The 16,681-nt window shown below is 39.2% G+C and overlaps 1 protein-coding gene across 1 annotated transcript; it reads right to left on the reverse strand.

Moving 5' to 3' along the window:
- Positions 1 to 1,880: 1,880 nt before the first annotated feature.
- si:ch211-282j22.3 (ER degradation-enhancing alpha-mannosidase-like protein 3) lies at positions 1,881 to 15,989 on the reverse strand. Its single transcript, XM_059358252.1, has 20 exons — positions 14,860 to 15,989; positions 14,698 to 14,743; positions 14,028 to 14,128; positions 13,235 to 13,274; positions 12,990 to 13,102; positions 12,638 to 12,791; positions 12,244 to 12,378; positions 11,691 to 11,796; positions 10,896 to 10,993; positions 10,605 to 10,730; positions 10,414 to 10,497; positions 9,912 to 9,995; positions 9,625 to 9,749; positions 9,335 to 9,500; positions 8,829 to 8,986; positions 8,604 to 8,721; positions 7,087 to 7,260; positions 6,227 to 6,392; positions 5,882 to 6,073; positions 1,881 to 4,578 (listed from the first exon to the last, which is right to left on the reverse strand). The coding sequence occupies exons 1-20, from the start codon at positions 15,009 to 15,011 to the stop codon at positions 4,313 to 4,315; spliced, it is 2,604 nt and encodes an 867-aa protein (XP_059214235.1). The 5' UTR covers positions 15,012 to 15,989; the 3' UTR covers positions 1,881 to 4,312.
- Positions 15,990 to 16,681: the final 692 nt, after the last annotated feature.

Genomic DNA, 16,681 nt, shown 5'->3' on the forward strand with positions numbered 1-16,681 from the left:
AAACATACTTGTAATAAGTCATTAATTTGTGATCCAAAGTCATTATTTAATGAACGTCTCTCAATATATTGACTTGCAGTGATTTTTCATCACTTTGGCAGAAATTTATTTCCATAGCTGATGACAAAGCTATGTCCATGTTCTTTACTGAGACAGGCAGTGACACATGGTTGAAAGCTCCGGAAAAAGCTTGTGAGTGGTCTTTGAGTGTATCTTGTTGTTGTTGTTTTAAGACAAAGTAATGTGTCCAAGATAACATATAGTAGTTTACCCACAGGAAGCAAATATGAGCCAAGATGGGACTCTGCTGTTAGGATGCCAGATTCAATCAAGGGTTAATAGGCAATCTATTTTATATTTTTCTACTGAAATCTAACGCAACAATTCAATATTAAATTAATGCCAGCGCAATAATATCATTATTATTGAATATAGGTTTGAAATTCAGTTTTTTATATTCTGATAATCTTTGCTCTCACATGACAACAAAAACATCAATAAAATACCCACCTTTAAATTTAATCTTTTCTATTCTATTCCTAGCTTATAATTTACCTTCAACTCCAGGAAACATGCACCTGCAATCGAGAGAGCGCTTTTTCCCACAGCACCTGAAGGCAGCAGTTTACTGAGAGATGACAAACAGGAGCATAGGAGGTACGCGTGACGTGATGACGCGCAAAACCGGTTTAAAACATGATGTGCTTCATTGGTTACATGGTTCACACTGCAACACACACTGCAGATGTGCTGATGAAAATGGATACTCTTATCTTAATGTTGTTGAGTTTGTCAATCATTCAATTATTTTTTTTATCAATTAATGATTCATTAAACAACACAGATTGGCTGATAATAGCCGAATGAAGATAGTGGCTGAAGGAGAAAGTTGATGAGCAAATAGTGTTCACTTACCTATTTAACAGGATGTAGCAGGTGCACTAAAACGATGACGCATACATGTATATCATGTTTAATCTCTTTCTATAGTTGTCCGTTCTGCCAATTAACTCTATTATTCTTTTATAAAGTCCAAATGGTGAATGGCAGCTGGTGATAGAGGTCTGTTTGTTTGCTTAGAGCTGAAAGACCAAACCAAACAAAGGGCAAAATTCAGGGCAGAAACGAAAACCTTTAGTGTGGCCACCATCACTCAACTGAAGCTGTTTTTCTCAGTTATCAAAATGCTCAACTATCAAATGGAATATATCTATGTATTAATGCTGAATACTAGTGGTATAAATGTTTGTAAAACATCAAAGATCATGTCATGTCATGTGGGAAATTAAAAGCATTTAAGATGAATATATCTCCTATTATCTACTATCTATAATTCTATATGAGCACCGGTAACTGCACACTCTTAATAGCTGGTATGTATTTTCACTGCTCTGTCAGAAAACGTATGTGAATCATTTACTCTTGTCAGCATCACCGATGTCATTATCAAAAGAGCCATCTTGAACGTCATCATTTCTATGATTGTGCTGTAGCTGCTCCCATCTTGCACAAAATGTTTCAAGGCCTGTCTCATCTTCTCCTGACATAGAAACAACAAGAGACATTCAGACAACACATTCAGTGTATTTATCAATACACAAGCACAGGGGTGATTTGGACATATGGCACAGGAAATACAGTTTCTAAATAAGCTGAATGTAATGTGAAAGAAATATGTTAGGAGATTATATTGTTGCTTCATCCTTAATATGAAAAGCTACAAGCTACAAAGAAAATATTTCTTACTACGGTAACACACTGTAAACTGTGCATTGATGTTCCAGATTTAATTACACTAATAGAAAAACATATCCCTGAGCTGACATATTTCATAGCTGCTGAAAATATAATGCATATGAAAAAGGGGGGAAAAAGCTTGATAATGGTGATTTTGAATTTATTGACAAGACTGCCTTAACTCACAGTCAGAAATTAAGATACAGATTAGATGGGGAACAGAAACAGGAGCCATGTCATGCATCTCTTTTGGCACTTGACTTTTAGCCAGTGATCAACAGAAACCTTAAAAGAACAGCTGAAACTAAAATAGCATGGAAAACGATGAGAAGAATCCACTGCTTCTTGTCCACGGTCCTTTTCTCTGTGCGAACTCCAACACACAGTCCTGAGGTATACGGGTTGGCAGAGTCTTACACAGGCTAAACAAACAAATATAAAATAAAATAAAAATGTCCAGTTGGATTAAGACTTGAAATTAACTCAGCAGCATCAGGAGCAGTTCCCCTGAACAAACATAAAAGAAAAGTGTTTTTCCCCACACAAACAAACATTATGTAACAATGTATTAATGAGAATTAAGTGAATATGAAATTAAAGTGTTATGCATTTTAGAAAGTGATGACAAATAAGAATGCCCAGAATATGGTTTAGTGTGTGTAGAGAGGGTGAGACAAGACAGCTGTATATATCAACAGGATTTAATTGTTTTGGTGGGTTTTTTTTTCAGTATGACTGTCACTTTTTGAGAAGATGCGAGAGCCTTGCTGTACTCCAGCAAACTTAAAAGGATACCTCTAAATATGATTTTTTTTTTGTTTGTTTGTTTTTAAAGTAACCCTGAAGAGTTTTACTTATATTTTAAGGTGGCTAAAAACAATGCATCAATGCACAATGCAAATGGGACGATAAATGAATGCAATTTCTTATTGCAACATACACACACACACACATACACACAAAGAACTGATTCTGCCATAGACGATCATACCCGTGTTTCAAAGTGCATTGCAGTCTGGAACTGCAGACCAACCTGTGATGCTGCATCTGGAATAAAACCAGAGTTACAGCTACACTTCTGTTACAAGAAAACCAGCTTTGGTCATTTTTGCAAAGTTTTTAAGATGGCATGATTAATTACAATTTAAAGGTCCAGTGTGTATGATTTAGTGGCATCTAGTGGTGAGGTTGTAGATTGCAACCAACTGAATACACCTCCCCTCAGCCCTCCCTTTCCAAGAGTGTCGGGGAACCTACAGGTAACATTAAAACCTGATGATCATTCTCAATGTCATTTATTAATAAAATAGTCTCTATTTGATTATCCTGGTGTGCGCAGGAGCTTTTTTTTTGTCCTAAAGCTAGTGATTTTGGTTCTAAGCTACTATAAAAAAAATGGTGTTGCAACCCTGTGGGAGAGAACCTGCTCTATATGTAGAAACAGAGGGCTTATTCCAAGTTCACGAAAACAAATGGATTCTTATTTTCAGGTAACTATATACTACTGAAAACCTAATTGTGAATATTATATTAAATTTCTGTCAATAGATCCCTCCAAATCATACAGACTGCTCCCTAATAATGGATACACAGTTATGTATAGGTTGGAAAAAAGCAGCATATGGCCTGAAATATCTAAAGTTCACTCATGAAGGTCGATCCAACAGACTTTCCGTTCGTAATTTCCTGCATGATGACTTATAAAAGGAGGGTTTCATCTAATAGCAATGATGATGTAGCTGAGACGCTTTCTTAAGTGTTCTATGTAGTTATCACCCACGCACACACTAACACATAAACATAATAGGAAAAAATGTGATGCAGAACACACACAAATGTCATCAAATGGGTCAGGCTTTCAAACTGCATTCACTCATTAAATTCCCTGAAGTTGCTTACTAGTAAAAAAAAAAAGAAACTTTCCAAATTGGCCCCAGCTCATCTCCTTCATCTACTAACATTATATTACTGAGAAGCTACGGCAGCTAACACCACCTACTGGCCAGGTCCATTCACCATCACTGAATAATTAACAGTAGTTGTTGGAGTTAAAAGGTGCACTTCACATTAAAAACAAACTGCATTGCATAAAAACCTAACTGAGTACATATTTGCCTTACCTATGTTTTCCTCCTCGGTTGAGGTCATTTTAAATTCTAGTCAACGATCTACATCATTATCATCACAAACACCTTGTATGTGCCTACAATAGCAACACTACAGGCTAGCTGTGGATACACTAGCCCAGCGGTCTTTACCTACAGCTTTAGGTGTTTAACTACCTAATTTAGTCTCATGGTGTCCCTGATTTCAGAGAAACCAGCACCATACAGAACAAAAGCCCCATTTTGACCCACTTTCTAATAAATGGAGAACCATATTTAGGTTCCAAAATCAAAACAGGACGTGAAAGTGGCCATCACACTGCTTTACTCTCCTTCATTCGCCTGTAAACATGCAGACTGGGTCAGTTAGGGCTCCATGTAGGGCAGTGAGGGGCTCTGAGGCACACGCCATTCAGGAACTGACGAAAGATCAGTGTTTTGAAATTTGGCTGCTTTGGGATCAGCAGTGGTCAAGGGTTTGCGTCTGGTCCACAGTTAGAGTTTGCGGTTTGAGAGGAATCTGCTGAATGTGATTCAGTCCTGTCATTTTCTGTTGCCATTGAGCAGAACTGCTGCTGCTGTCGTTGTTGCTCATCTTCCTCGTCTTCCTTAATAAGCAATTCCTCTTTATCCAAGACAAACTCCAAGGTGCGCCCTCTGCCTGGTCCTTCCTCCAGCTCCCCCTCCTCTGCCAGGCGGAGTTTGATGTTCATGCCGACATGTTTTTCTGTCTTATCTGGACAACGAGGAGGAGAGCCAATGATATACAAAATTAGAATACAGAGAGGAATTAAGATTTGATCAAAGAGAGTAATCAAGATTTGAGATCTGATGTAATTTTTTTACTGTAATTGCAGTTCACCATCTCAATAATCAATACAAATTTTACGTTAAAGGGACAGTTCAGATTTTTTCAAGTGAGGCTGTTGGAGGTACTAATCCCCAGTCAGTGTATTATCTACAGTAGATGGCAGTCGGCATATTTCTTGCCTCAAATGTTTTAAGAAACAAATATGCACTCACACTACATTGCACTGAATTGTTGGGAGTCATGTTAGAGTCATGTCTTCGCTCATTGATAACGCCCATTGGAAATCAAAATCAACTGAGACCTTCCAGATGTATCCGTCTGGTGATGCCAGGCTAGATAAATACCTCATGCAACCCCACTTTATAAAATCTGAACCACTGCTTTAAAGCTGCAAAGTGTTGAATAACAGACTACCACCTTGTTGGTTTTGAGCCGCATTTCCATTAGTGTAAAGAGTGACCTCTTGGTAAGTCTCAGGCCACGTCCTCTCAAATGGGAGTGTCTCCATTACAAAAAAAGGCCCCAGAGGGATATACGAGACATCATGCACAACAACTGTGGCCGCCGTTGCTAACTGTGCACAGTGTCCGCCACTTATTGTAAACAAACGGGCATGCTAACTATGCACAAAGTTTCCGCTGCTGATTTTAAATTAAGCGGCATCGCTAACTGTGCACAGAGTGTCCAGTGCTTGTTGTACACAAACAGAGATTGCTAAGTGTACACATACTGCTGCAGCACATACACACTGTACTGCTACAGAGCTAACTGTGCAGCCCATTAGTACTGTGCTACTGTGCACCTCGTTCCGCGACGTCGGACTGCACTATGAAAGGGCAGAATATCACGCCTTTGCGGGATCGATATGAACGTCCTAAGGCGAAAAAACGGTACAAATCTTTCCAGCAATATAGCGGGACATTTGCAGAACCGCACTATGAGAAGGGCTTATGTTTCTTGTTGCTTGTGACTACTCGCTACTTCACCAGCTTCTGATGGCGCGTGTTGTTGTGGCATTGAGTACTACGACACATCCCACTCAGCACGTCACATCTCGCCTAGTGTTCTATCCAATCAGCAACCAGGCTTTTTTCAGGGGAGAAAAACGGCCCTGCTTTATAAATGCTTATATATATATATGCTTATATGCTTCCATGTGATTTGCTGGCAATAACAAAAATACGCCACATCTCCAGTCTTAACCTTTTAGCTCCCTTCTACTCCTCACCATGTCCCAGCTGCCTCTCCTTGGGCAGCAGCAGCACATCCACATTGTGATGTTCTTCCAGAGCTGCTGTGAGCACGGCACCCTCGTGGCTGAACAGGAAGACCAAAGGCAGGGTGATGTCTTCAGTGGAGTCGCCATCTCCAACCATCTGGAACAGGGGAGTGTCTTCACTATTACTTCCCTCACGGTGGTCTAAAAAAGAGAAAAAGTAATGGTTTGTTTTAATTTCTTTGAGGTCCAGCCTTCAGCATATTATGGCAGTCATTCCAACCTTTGTGTATTGAGCTTTGAGGTTGACTGCAGGAAAAAGAATGTGGTTTCAGCTCATCCGGTAATCATCCTCACCTATAAAGATGACTCCTATGGCTCCTGCCTCCTGCAGCCAACGAGCCTTGACAGCAAACATGCAATCTCCCCGCAGTGCCAGAGCGATACGCCCTTTAAGCTCCACTGCATTATCTACTGGCCCACATGCAGTGTAGGGAGAGGCTTTCACGATGCTGCCCTTCACCTGCAGCACAAGAGTTTGAGTGTGTTATTGTAGGATATTGTGTTTGCATAAAGAGAAGTGTAGGTTGAACAAAACAGGTAACAGTTGCAAGGTTCAGGAAAGATCTGTAAAGTAATCGTAAGAGTCATTTTTAGTCATGTTATTATTAAACTCCTGTTTCTTATAAAAGCTTCACAGCTTGTTGGAAGTTGTGATGTTGATACATTAACCATATTCAATGGTGGTATGTAACTAAGTATATTTACTCAAGTACTGTACATAAGTACAATTTTGAGGTACTTGTACTTTACTTGAGTATTCCCATTTTATTTACCTTTATACTTCTACTTCACAACATTTTGAGGCAAATTTTGTACTTTTTACTCCACTACTTTAGCTGACAGCTTTAGTTACTTTTCACATCAAGATTTAACATTAAAAATGTGTTAAATTTAAAGTGATTAGACATTTTTTTAGAACTACAGTATATTAAGTAGTTCAAATGAGCCCTATCTTTACAAAAATTAAAATGCTGCTCACAGAAATGCATTAATACACACATAATCTAATTCAGCATAATGAGTACTTTTACTTTTGATTCTTTAAGTACATTCTAATGCTGATACTTTTGCACTTTTTCTGAAGTAAGTTTTTAATGCAGGACTGATCCGATTACTTTTTCCACCATTAACCTTATTGTCACAATGAAACTCACCCCGTGTTCCTGCTTGGTGAGGTCCATCCCAAACTTGGCAGGTCCTGCTGTGAGAACTGTCCTACCCAGGAATGGGGGGGATATGAGCTGAACAACATGGGGCACCACCTCCTCCTCCTCCGGTGTGTGGCTCACCTCTGCCACAAGTTTAACCCGGTACACTCCTTTATGCTCCTAAAGGGATTCATATGAAGGAAAATATTCAATTTAAATTCAGTGTTTTCCCTTATCATGGTTTATCGGGGAATCTGTTGTCAATACTTTGTATTACAGTTCCATACACTCCTTGCATGCTTTCATTTAAAGCCCTATATTCATTACCGTGACCCAATTTTCACACCATTGACGTTACTCTTAACCCAGTGCTTTAATATCATTTAAAAAGATAACATTGGTAATCCATTAACTGTAATTTATGATTTCCTTCTCCCCGTCACGATACCGAGGGGGCTTACTGCTCAAGTAAACACAGAGCTGAGCGTAGCATAGCTGATGAGATGATGAAGAGATCTATTGAAAAAAAGCTCTGTCATTTCATTCAGGCAGCTTATAATTTTCTAAATCCATGCTGCTCAACACCCTCTTATTTAGACAATTTGAAAGATATAATTGGTTCAACAGCAGGTTATATAATAAGCCTGTTTTGACAGCTCCATAGAAGCATGCTCACAGCAACAAAATATATGGCTTAACAGGTCTAAGTGCATCATTGGAGCCAAATGGACAAAGGAAGGTTATAAAACAGGAACTGAAAACCTGTTTTGCATGCTTTTAAAAAAAAGCTGAAAACATTTGTAATGCCATTAAAACCTGCTGAAGAACATCCTGGTGATCTTTGTTTTTATGTTGTTCTACCAGCCAGAAATCATTTTCCAGTAGCTTTGAAACATAGCTTTACTCTTAGTGCTGCCAGGCATAAAGAAAACCTCAAAAATGTTTTGTTTGGCCATCTGCCTGCAAAAATATCTAAATAAAATGGGATGGGCCCCTGTCTTTCATTTTTTATTAGTGGTGTTTTATGCACACACTTTGTAATGTGTTGAGAGAAGACGCTACACCATCAAAGGCATGTTGGGTACACTGCTCACTCTCTGTTGCTCTCTACAACGACAGCTGAGGAAAGAGAGACTGGAGAGGTTACACTGTAGAGGCAAAATCAATTATTTCAAGCATCAGCGATGATTGTTCCCACACCCGAGAAAGCACAGCATCAAGTGTGAAGTTGTTTGGATGAGTGGTTGTCAAGAAAGCTGCAAGCAGCAATATCAGAGCCTTTATTTGATTTATCCGTAAATATCTGCAACTCTATGATTGCTCATTTGTGCACTACTTTATGCTCTTTTTAAAAGCTGCATAATGCGACAAAACAATTCCTTAGCGCCTGTTGCTGTTTCAATGGGAATCCAAGAGACTCAGTTTAGGAGGTCATTGGGACAAGTAAATGTAAACCATTTACTGCCTTAAGTTGTGGCTGTCTAGACAGGCAGAACCAGGTGAGTACAAAGTCACTACAATACCTTCCGACTCCCGGTGTCTCCTGCCATGACCTCGTTCAGTGGAGTGAGAGAAATGCCCATGCTCTTCAAGAACTCTACTGGCTCCATCCCGTTATCATGGAGCGACAGTTCGATTTCCCTGCAAAGTACAAAGACGGCAAAGTTAAAACTCTAAGTAATCAGAGCAAACCGGTTTCACCAGTGAGTTCACTGGAAATTGTTATAGTTCCTTGTGACTGGACACACCTGACAGGTAAGGGGTGGAAGGCTCGTCCCACCCCGGTGAGGTACTTATAGCTGTCCCGGATGGTTTTGGCAAATGAGGGGTTGTTGGGGAACAACGTCTCCATACTGGGGCAGGAGTGTGTGAACAGATCTTCTTCTTGGGAAACAGGAGCAGTTTCCTGAAGAAGAGGAACAGCAGTTAAATTTGCAATAATTTTTAGCCTCTACACTCAATGCACGTATTACAGGGATAGTTACCTTTTTAAGTAAGTCATAAAAGGCTTTATAATGTAATAAAACAGAATGTAAAAGGGTCCCATTCTTGCACAAGAGTATACGCTATAAATTATGGCAATGAATAATTAACATTTAGATGAACTACATTGTGTACATACTACACTGTCTAGTAATAAAGTTATAATCATATGAGAATATTAGCTTGTATCATTTACAGATTTAAAATGAAAAAAGGCAATATAGTGTGTGTGTGTGTGTGTGTGTGTGTGAGATATAGTGAGAGCCCTCACCGTGTTGTTGCCCTGACAGGGCGGCTGGGTGATGGAGAGAGATACAGGGAGAAGGTGAGCCTCTGTGGTGAAGATGTAATCGTCGATATCGATAGGCAATTGGCTCTTCTCCGAAAACAGTAGGTACAGGTATTTAAACATCTCAGCCAGAAAGAACGAGTCCATCCTACACACACAGAAAAATAGATATATTAAATTAACACCTTCACAATAGATATTTTAATGTTCCATTACAACATTAATTGCATCAATACACAGGCTGTAATCTTCCTTATGGAATGTTTGTATACCGGTCTTCATGCGTCCCAGTGCGGACATCTTGCACAGCAGCAAAACCGCAAGGCACCCTGGCGTAGGCATTGAGCTTTTCCACGATAGACTGTCCCACTCTGAGGTAGTAGGGGTCACCAGTGGCCTGCAGAGACCAAAACATAATCTCATCCACAGATCTAATAGAAATGCTTTGTGTATATAGCACAAGAGTGGGGTTTCAATTACTCGCCTACTTATAACAGACATACAATGTTTAGAGACAGATTATTATAGTTTGTCTCTGACAGTGTCCTGCCAGGATCACCTTATAGAGGTAGTAGGTGCTTTCTGCAAACTCTGGTCTCAGTAGGTGTTGGCCCCAGTGAACTCTGAACTCTGTAGTGAACGCCTGCAAGGAGAGCAAAAGACATTAGTGATGTCTTCTTTTCTTACATTAATTAACAGATTTCATGATAAATGTCCAATTCCTGTGTTAATTAGCTACAGGTGCTGCACACATTTTTGTCATACAACACATCAACTTTAGTATGAATGTGTAAAAACCCAACATTTTATCAGGTTAATGGCAGTATTGGATTTATAATGAAGTACCCTCATTTGTCATAATTAACACATTAGCCAATAGCAGACATTCCCATTGGACTTCTTATTTGCAGTACCAGAAAATGAACAATATCACCATATGGAACACTTTGTATACTGTGATATAAGATTCAATCCATATAACCTAACCCTACTGAGTGATATAAATACTTGGCGATATGTGCCTACTACATTAAATTTAAAAAAATGCAGCAATTCTTTACCTCTGGAAGGAACTTGTGCTGTTTGGTGACTTGATAAAGCATTTCATGCGTCTCAATAGCTGGTTTCAGGTCTCCTCTCAAAACCTGTGTGGAAAAAAATGTCACTCCAGAGAAACATATAGAACAATTTCTACACCTTCTGCTACGTTTTAATGAAAGTAAATGTGATGAATGTGGTTATTCAACCCGACCTGTAAGCCAGGGAAGAATGCCAGGAGAGAGTCCATCCAGCTGCGCACGCTCACAGTGGGGTTGTGCATGTGTACATTGAGCAGCAGGGGAGGCTGACTGATGTACTTCATAATGGCACTGTAGTGCTGTTACAGACATGAAACATATATTAGCAAACACTGAAAAATGTCTTCAATATGAACAAAATGGCCGGTGGTGGGCCAATTATGTTGCAACAGGGAGCTGTAGCTCACAGCGGATGCCAAATACTCGGATATAGATTTCTATGTGGGCGTACAGTAATGACTTACAATGTTGAATCTCTCCAGAAACACATTGTCTCCAAGAAGAATGTAGGCCTTCATCAGATATTCATAGTATGAGTCAATACCAGCACCGACTCCACTGTCTACAAACACACAAGAGAAAATTACTATAACATGGTTCATGTATGTGATGTATAGCCCCTTTCCCATTGGACAAAGAAATCGACTAACACCCACAAACATCTGACTTTTATCTTCACTTGGAAAGGGTACAAGCGGCATTTACTCCTGGGAGAAATGGCTCAGCAGTAGGCACAGGTATTTATATCGATCTGCAGTAATCGCAATGTAATGATGCAATTTCATCTCAGCGTCAAACTATGTCCATCCATCCAGGCAGCGCTCAAACATCACTTCAAAACAGTCAGGACTGATTTTGAAAGAGAGATTGAATAGGTAGCTGAACATTTTCAGTGGACTCCATGCTGCTTTCTATTGCTTTCCATCCCTGTTTGCAGCACCTTTCTGAAGTTGAACACTGAAGGACATATTCGTCTATTGGCCTACTTTTAGCAGGTTTTCTGCGTTTAAGAAACCATGCCTCTACATCGTAATTTTGTTGGAAAAGGGTATATAATGATAATGATTTTGGTTATTATCAAGAGAACCAAGGAAAATGGCTGGTTGTTATCATTATATTTGTCCAAACAAATGTACCTTTAGTTATACCAGGCATTAAAATGAAAAAGAAAATGAAGAAAACAAAGGTGGTCTAATATTTTTTTCCATGACTGTATGAGTGTTATCAGTGTTCTCTGTGTTGCTGCAGTTCTGCCTCACCCCTCCGCACCCATTCTTCATTATGGATATTGATGACAGTCCCCACCAAGTCACTTCCCCTCTGCCTCCTCTGCCAGAGGACATCCAGAGCCTTCCTTGCATGTTCCTGTAAAACATTTATATCCCATCATAAAAACAGCTACATCATTCATATATGATTTTATCTTTAAACTGGCATCTGCTATATATATATATATATATATATATATATATATATATATATATATTGATAATAAATACTAAATAGCAGAAATGTATGTGTATAGTGTGTATAGAATGTAAGTATACCATGTATGAATGTAAGTATATATTTTTTTATATTCTTTATTCTGTTTTCTACGTCTATGTGTCTGTATCTTGAGCTGCTGTGACAACTACATTTCCCCACTGCAGGATAAATAAAGTCATATCTTATCTTATCTTATCCGCCATAATTTCCAGCAAAACAACTGTACTCTACTCTAATAACTCAGGAATTTCACAATTAGGGCGTGTAACCAAACAAAACAACAGTGAAAAACCTAATCTGTAGAGAGGCAGAGGGAAGTAATACCTCAAACACAGACTCTCCCGACAGTCTGCTGAGGGCAGCAAACTCCAGGATCATTGTTCCAGCACATGCTGTGCAGGTGTCCGATTCAGTGCCTGTACGTGAAAGTGGGTTTAGGACTCCGTACCGCAGATTCACCTTGAAAACAAAAGAATGAAACATTAAACTTGTCATGTGTAGTAGAAATGTTCTTGAAAGCTCAAATTATTACTTGCTAAAATAAAAGTAATATGTTGTTTAGTTCCTCTGTGGTGCACTGACTGAGAGGAATTATTTTGTGTCAATGCAATGTGTTATATTTCAGGGACATCCCTGATAAGATTTGACATTCGGCTGTCTGCTCCATTTGCATATTACACTACTATACTGGTATATTTAAAAATAAAATAAAGACTACCTTAGGGTAGGGAAGGCCACTTGTGGTGTTAAAGGCAGGCAGTAATCGATGGCCCAGTTCTTTGGCCATGTGCAGGAGCTCATCACGATACCACTGCATCATCTCCCCGCGCTCCCGGAGCAGGTCAGCCATCACGTGGGCTCCTAAAAGCCCTCTGGGGAGAATTCAATGAAGAATGAAAGGAAAGGTTTTCCTTTTACAATACAAAATGAAAGAGAAAAGTTGGGGTGGATACGTTGAGATACTTAGTTAATTTATATTATTAAAATGATTAAAGACTAATTTATTGAAAAAAGCATAAAAGCACATATACACAGCACTAAAGAAAATAGATCAAAGACATGTTTCATACCCTAAAACTCTGATGTTGGTTTCAAACACAGACACCACCACATCGTTGTCCAGGTGCACATCTGTCACGGCCTTCTTCACTGCGTCCTCAAATTCATCAAGCTTGTTTAACACCTGCTCACACACACACACACACACACACACACACACACACATAAATCTACTATTAACAAAGGGGGAACAAGCCTGAAAAAACAAAAGCTGATCAAACTCATTTTTATGCTTGTAAACTGAAGACATACTCACCACCAGGGTATCAAGGGTGTCAATCAGTGTCAGAGAAAACCTGAAGAAAAGGTAGACCACATGTTATGATGAGAGTCTGCTGCACAGCACAGTGGAGCTGCTGTCCCACTTTGCCACTGATCCAGTTTCATTTTAATGAGCCGTGCACTGTTAAATGTCAAATCTGTTGAATTTGCAGTGAAATTAGATTATGCAAAATGCATGCTACATAAATGAATGTATTGCACAGCAAGCATGTGACATATTACCTTCTTGTAAATTTAATTGACTTAAATTAGCATCTAATTCATGAAGTCCTGAAAACTGGGGCATCGACTCCATGTCGAATTAAATCTGTTTGGTACAGCATAAAAAGAAATACGTCCACAATACTTTTTGGAAAAAGAAATCACACTATGTATTCTCATCATAGGAATAAGTTATTTATCACTAAATAGGAAACCTGCATTATGTTTTTAAATAATAAAATATATTTTCCTTTTATTATTTGAAAAAATGCATACTATTGTAAATTCAAAGGACCAGATCAAGATGAAAGGGTTTTCTGTGCTTAATTTAATGCTTTAATTCATAGTATACTATGGACAGTGACAGGAATTACCACATAACTTTAGATGATACATTTATATTAGTAAGCTGTCCGATAATTAATCATTTCATATACTACGACAACATATAATGTACATATTATACAACCTTATAGTTTTTATACTTTTGTGCTCATAGCTTTGGTCTAAACTGATGGAGGACAAATACATGGCTTGTTTCTTTAAGAACATTTAGCTGAACTTACTTCCCCAGGGAGTCATCTATGTCGCCTCTGTTGGGCTCCTGGCCACGGACTCTCCCCCTGCAGCTTAGAGGCATCAGCTCATCTGCTGGATAGGCATATTTCTGCAACACAAACAACAGTAACTGTCTTCAAGTTTCATTTCACAATCTACAGAACAGCTGTCATTAGGGAAAGGAGGTTTGAGAATGATCTAGTTTGGAAACGAAACTAGCACCCTAAAACTGAATACCTTAGCTAGATCAGAAGTGGAACAGACTTTTCTTGTCACTCACCATTTTTCCCAAATTGGACTTGCTACCAATCCCAGCTATTCTAGGATGGAGATTGAGGCTCAATATACATTTGGTATGTTTAAGATATACATCAAGATTCCAATTAGATGGCTTGAATGAATGGTGGCTCTGTGGTCTGAGCATGAGTGCCTAATGTTTTCTTTCTGCATTACCCCACTTAATCAAATTCATTTGCACTGATGACTCTGTGTAGCCACTGATTCAAGCTATTCTTAACTGGATGACCCTGATTAAGGCCAAATGCCAAAACATATTAGTCTCATAATAAAGTGGGTCTTTATACTAATGATACTGGAGTTTTGACCTCTTCAGCTTTTCATAGTTCCCCCTTTTATAAATACAATTATGAAAATGTTACATCATGATGAACCCCTTACCATGTAACTGCCATAAGCGTGATCAAACATTTCAACAATCTGGTCCCTGCAACAACAAAAAGTGAAAAACATGAGTGAATAAGTGGAGAAATGGCACAAACATTGTAATAGTAGTGTAATAGTGGTCACAAACACATCCACACAGCGTTAGACATCCCTCACCTGATAACAGTCTTCTCCTCTGGTGTCATGCTCTGGCTCTCTTGACATTTTGCCCAGCCAAGAAGACTGGTGATCAGCAGGGTCTTCAGCAACATCCCAGTGCCAGAAGTGTGGAACATTTCCCAGCACAGTTTATTTACTATTCTCCTCATGTAGTCTTGTTTCAGGTCAAGCTTTAATATGTGCAAACAAACTCCTGTCCTTTGTCCAACGCCCACACAAAGTCAAACAGTCCAACAGACACAGCTGTCCTCCTCCAAAGCTCTTATCGTCCTCGTGTAGGTACAGGCGGCTGTAGAGCTTTTGCTACCTCCCAGCCCCATTTCCATATGTTCACAGGCAGCTGACCCACTATTGTTACGACCACCACATGCCCCACAGTGCAGTTCAGCTGACTGTATCCATGTAAACAATAGAGGCAGCTAGCTAGAGCTGAGCCCCAATAAACAATGACTGTTATCCTGTAAAGAAAATAAAGACTGACCACGAAACACTGGCTGATTAGGTAAAGCCCTGAACAGGACTAACAGCACAGTTTAACAGTTTTGTTAAATCAAGAAATATAAATAAATACTGAGAAAACATTGAGGTTACCACACTGAGTGTGGCTAACGCTGGCTAGCCGTCACAGTGCTGGGAGGATCCCTGTTGCTAGCATGCTAACAAGTTGCTAGTTCGCAGTCAGGAATACCCGTTAGTTGGCTAATCGGCTACATAAAGACAGAAAGCCAAAAATCGCCATGGTCTCAAAAGGAATTGCTCACTTGCACTGTAACCTGACAACTGTCGATGACACGTCGTCAAGTATCACTACGGCCGCACAGTTACCCTGACGTCGAGTACCGAGCTGTCAAAGACCTGGCAGGCTGTTTTGCTAACCGGCTGCGGGGGCTGTGCTACGTCTTAGGGCTATTCCTGCCCTGAGTTTAGCCTGTCAGGCAAGCTTTCCTCCCACGTAAGCAAGAAGTCTCCACAGACCCACTAAAATTTTTCTTCAACGTTTTAAAAAAGATTTAGATTTGAATTGCTTTTTTTGTGAAGGGCACCCTGAAAGTATTTTTCATTTATTTTGGTCTTGCCCTTTTTCGTCTAAGTTCTGGAAAGATATTTGTAACTTCCTTTTTTTTCAATTGAACCTAATTTGTCCCTTTGTTTTGAAAATATACTGTTTGGTTTCACTGACTTCCCATACACAAAAAAAAAATCAATATTACATTATAAATCTAATTATACTATTGGCAAAATATCACATACATAAATCTCGATACACAAAAAAAATCCCCTCCTTTCTATATTTATAAGTGAAACCAAGCAGTATATTAATTCTATTAAAGACTCTACTAATTTGAAAGCTGCTAAAACTCTGAATATTTGTAATTTTTATAATATTTTTGTATGACAACCTCTTTATGATTTATTGAAACCCCCTGGCGACGTTCTGATGTATTTTTTTGTATTACACCCCACCCAACTGCCTTAATAAAGTTTATTTAAAAAAAAAAAAAAACAAAAAAAAAAAAAGAAGTCTCCACAGAAAGGGCAGTCCACAAACGTGCCGTAAGCACGCTCTGCGACATGACGAGCAGAAATTAACACTATTGAACTTTCCTTGAACTAATGAATTGCTAAATACACCTAAGGGCTTGAAACAATCATTTACAGCTCAGGAGTGATTCGGAGTGGTGGTTTCTTCACCCTCACCACACTCGCGCTAACAGCCAGCTGATTGAACACGAGGTTGGATTTGTTTGTATGTGTGCTGGACAAGTTTTGAATCTGAAAATGGAGCGCTGCGATAATATGCACACATATGCACGCAGAG

The sequence above is a fragment of the Centropristis striata genome, chromosome 19 (assembly GCF_030273125.1).
Source record: "Centropristis striata isolate RG_2023a ecotype Rhode Island chromosome 19, C.striata_1.0, whole genome shotgun sequence".
NCBI classification, from domain to species: Eukaryota; Metazoa; Chordata; class Actinopteri; order Perciformes; family Serranidae; genus Centropristis; species Centropristis striata.

What these genes read in the sequence shown, in the direction of transcription:
- si:ch211-282j22.3 (XM_059358252.1), bottom strand. Translation starts at nt 15,011, where the DNA reads ATGAGGAGAATAGTAAATAAACTGTGCTGGGAAATGTTCCACACTTCT. An exon ending in ACACCCTTGATACCCTGGTG is followed by an intron (nt 13,103 to 13,234) that starts GTGAGTATGTCT and finishes GTGTGTGAGCAG; the next exon opens with GTGTTAAACAAGCTTGATGA. An exon ending in CATAGGAGTCATCTTTATAG is followed by an intron (nt 6,074 to 6,226) that starts GTGAGGATGATT and finishes TCTCTTTTTTAG; the next exon opens with ACCACCGTGAGGGAAGTAAT.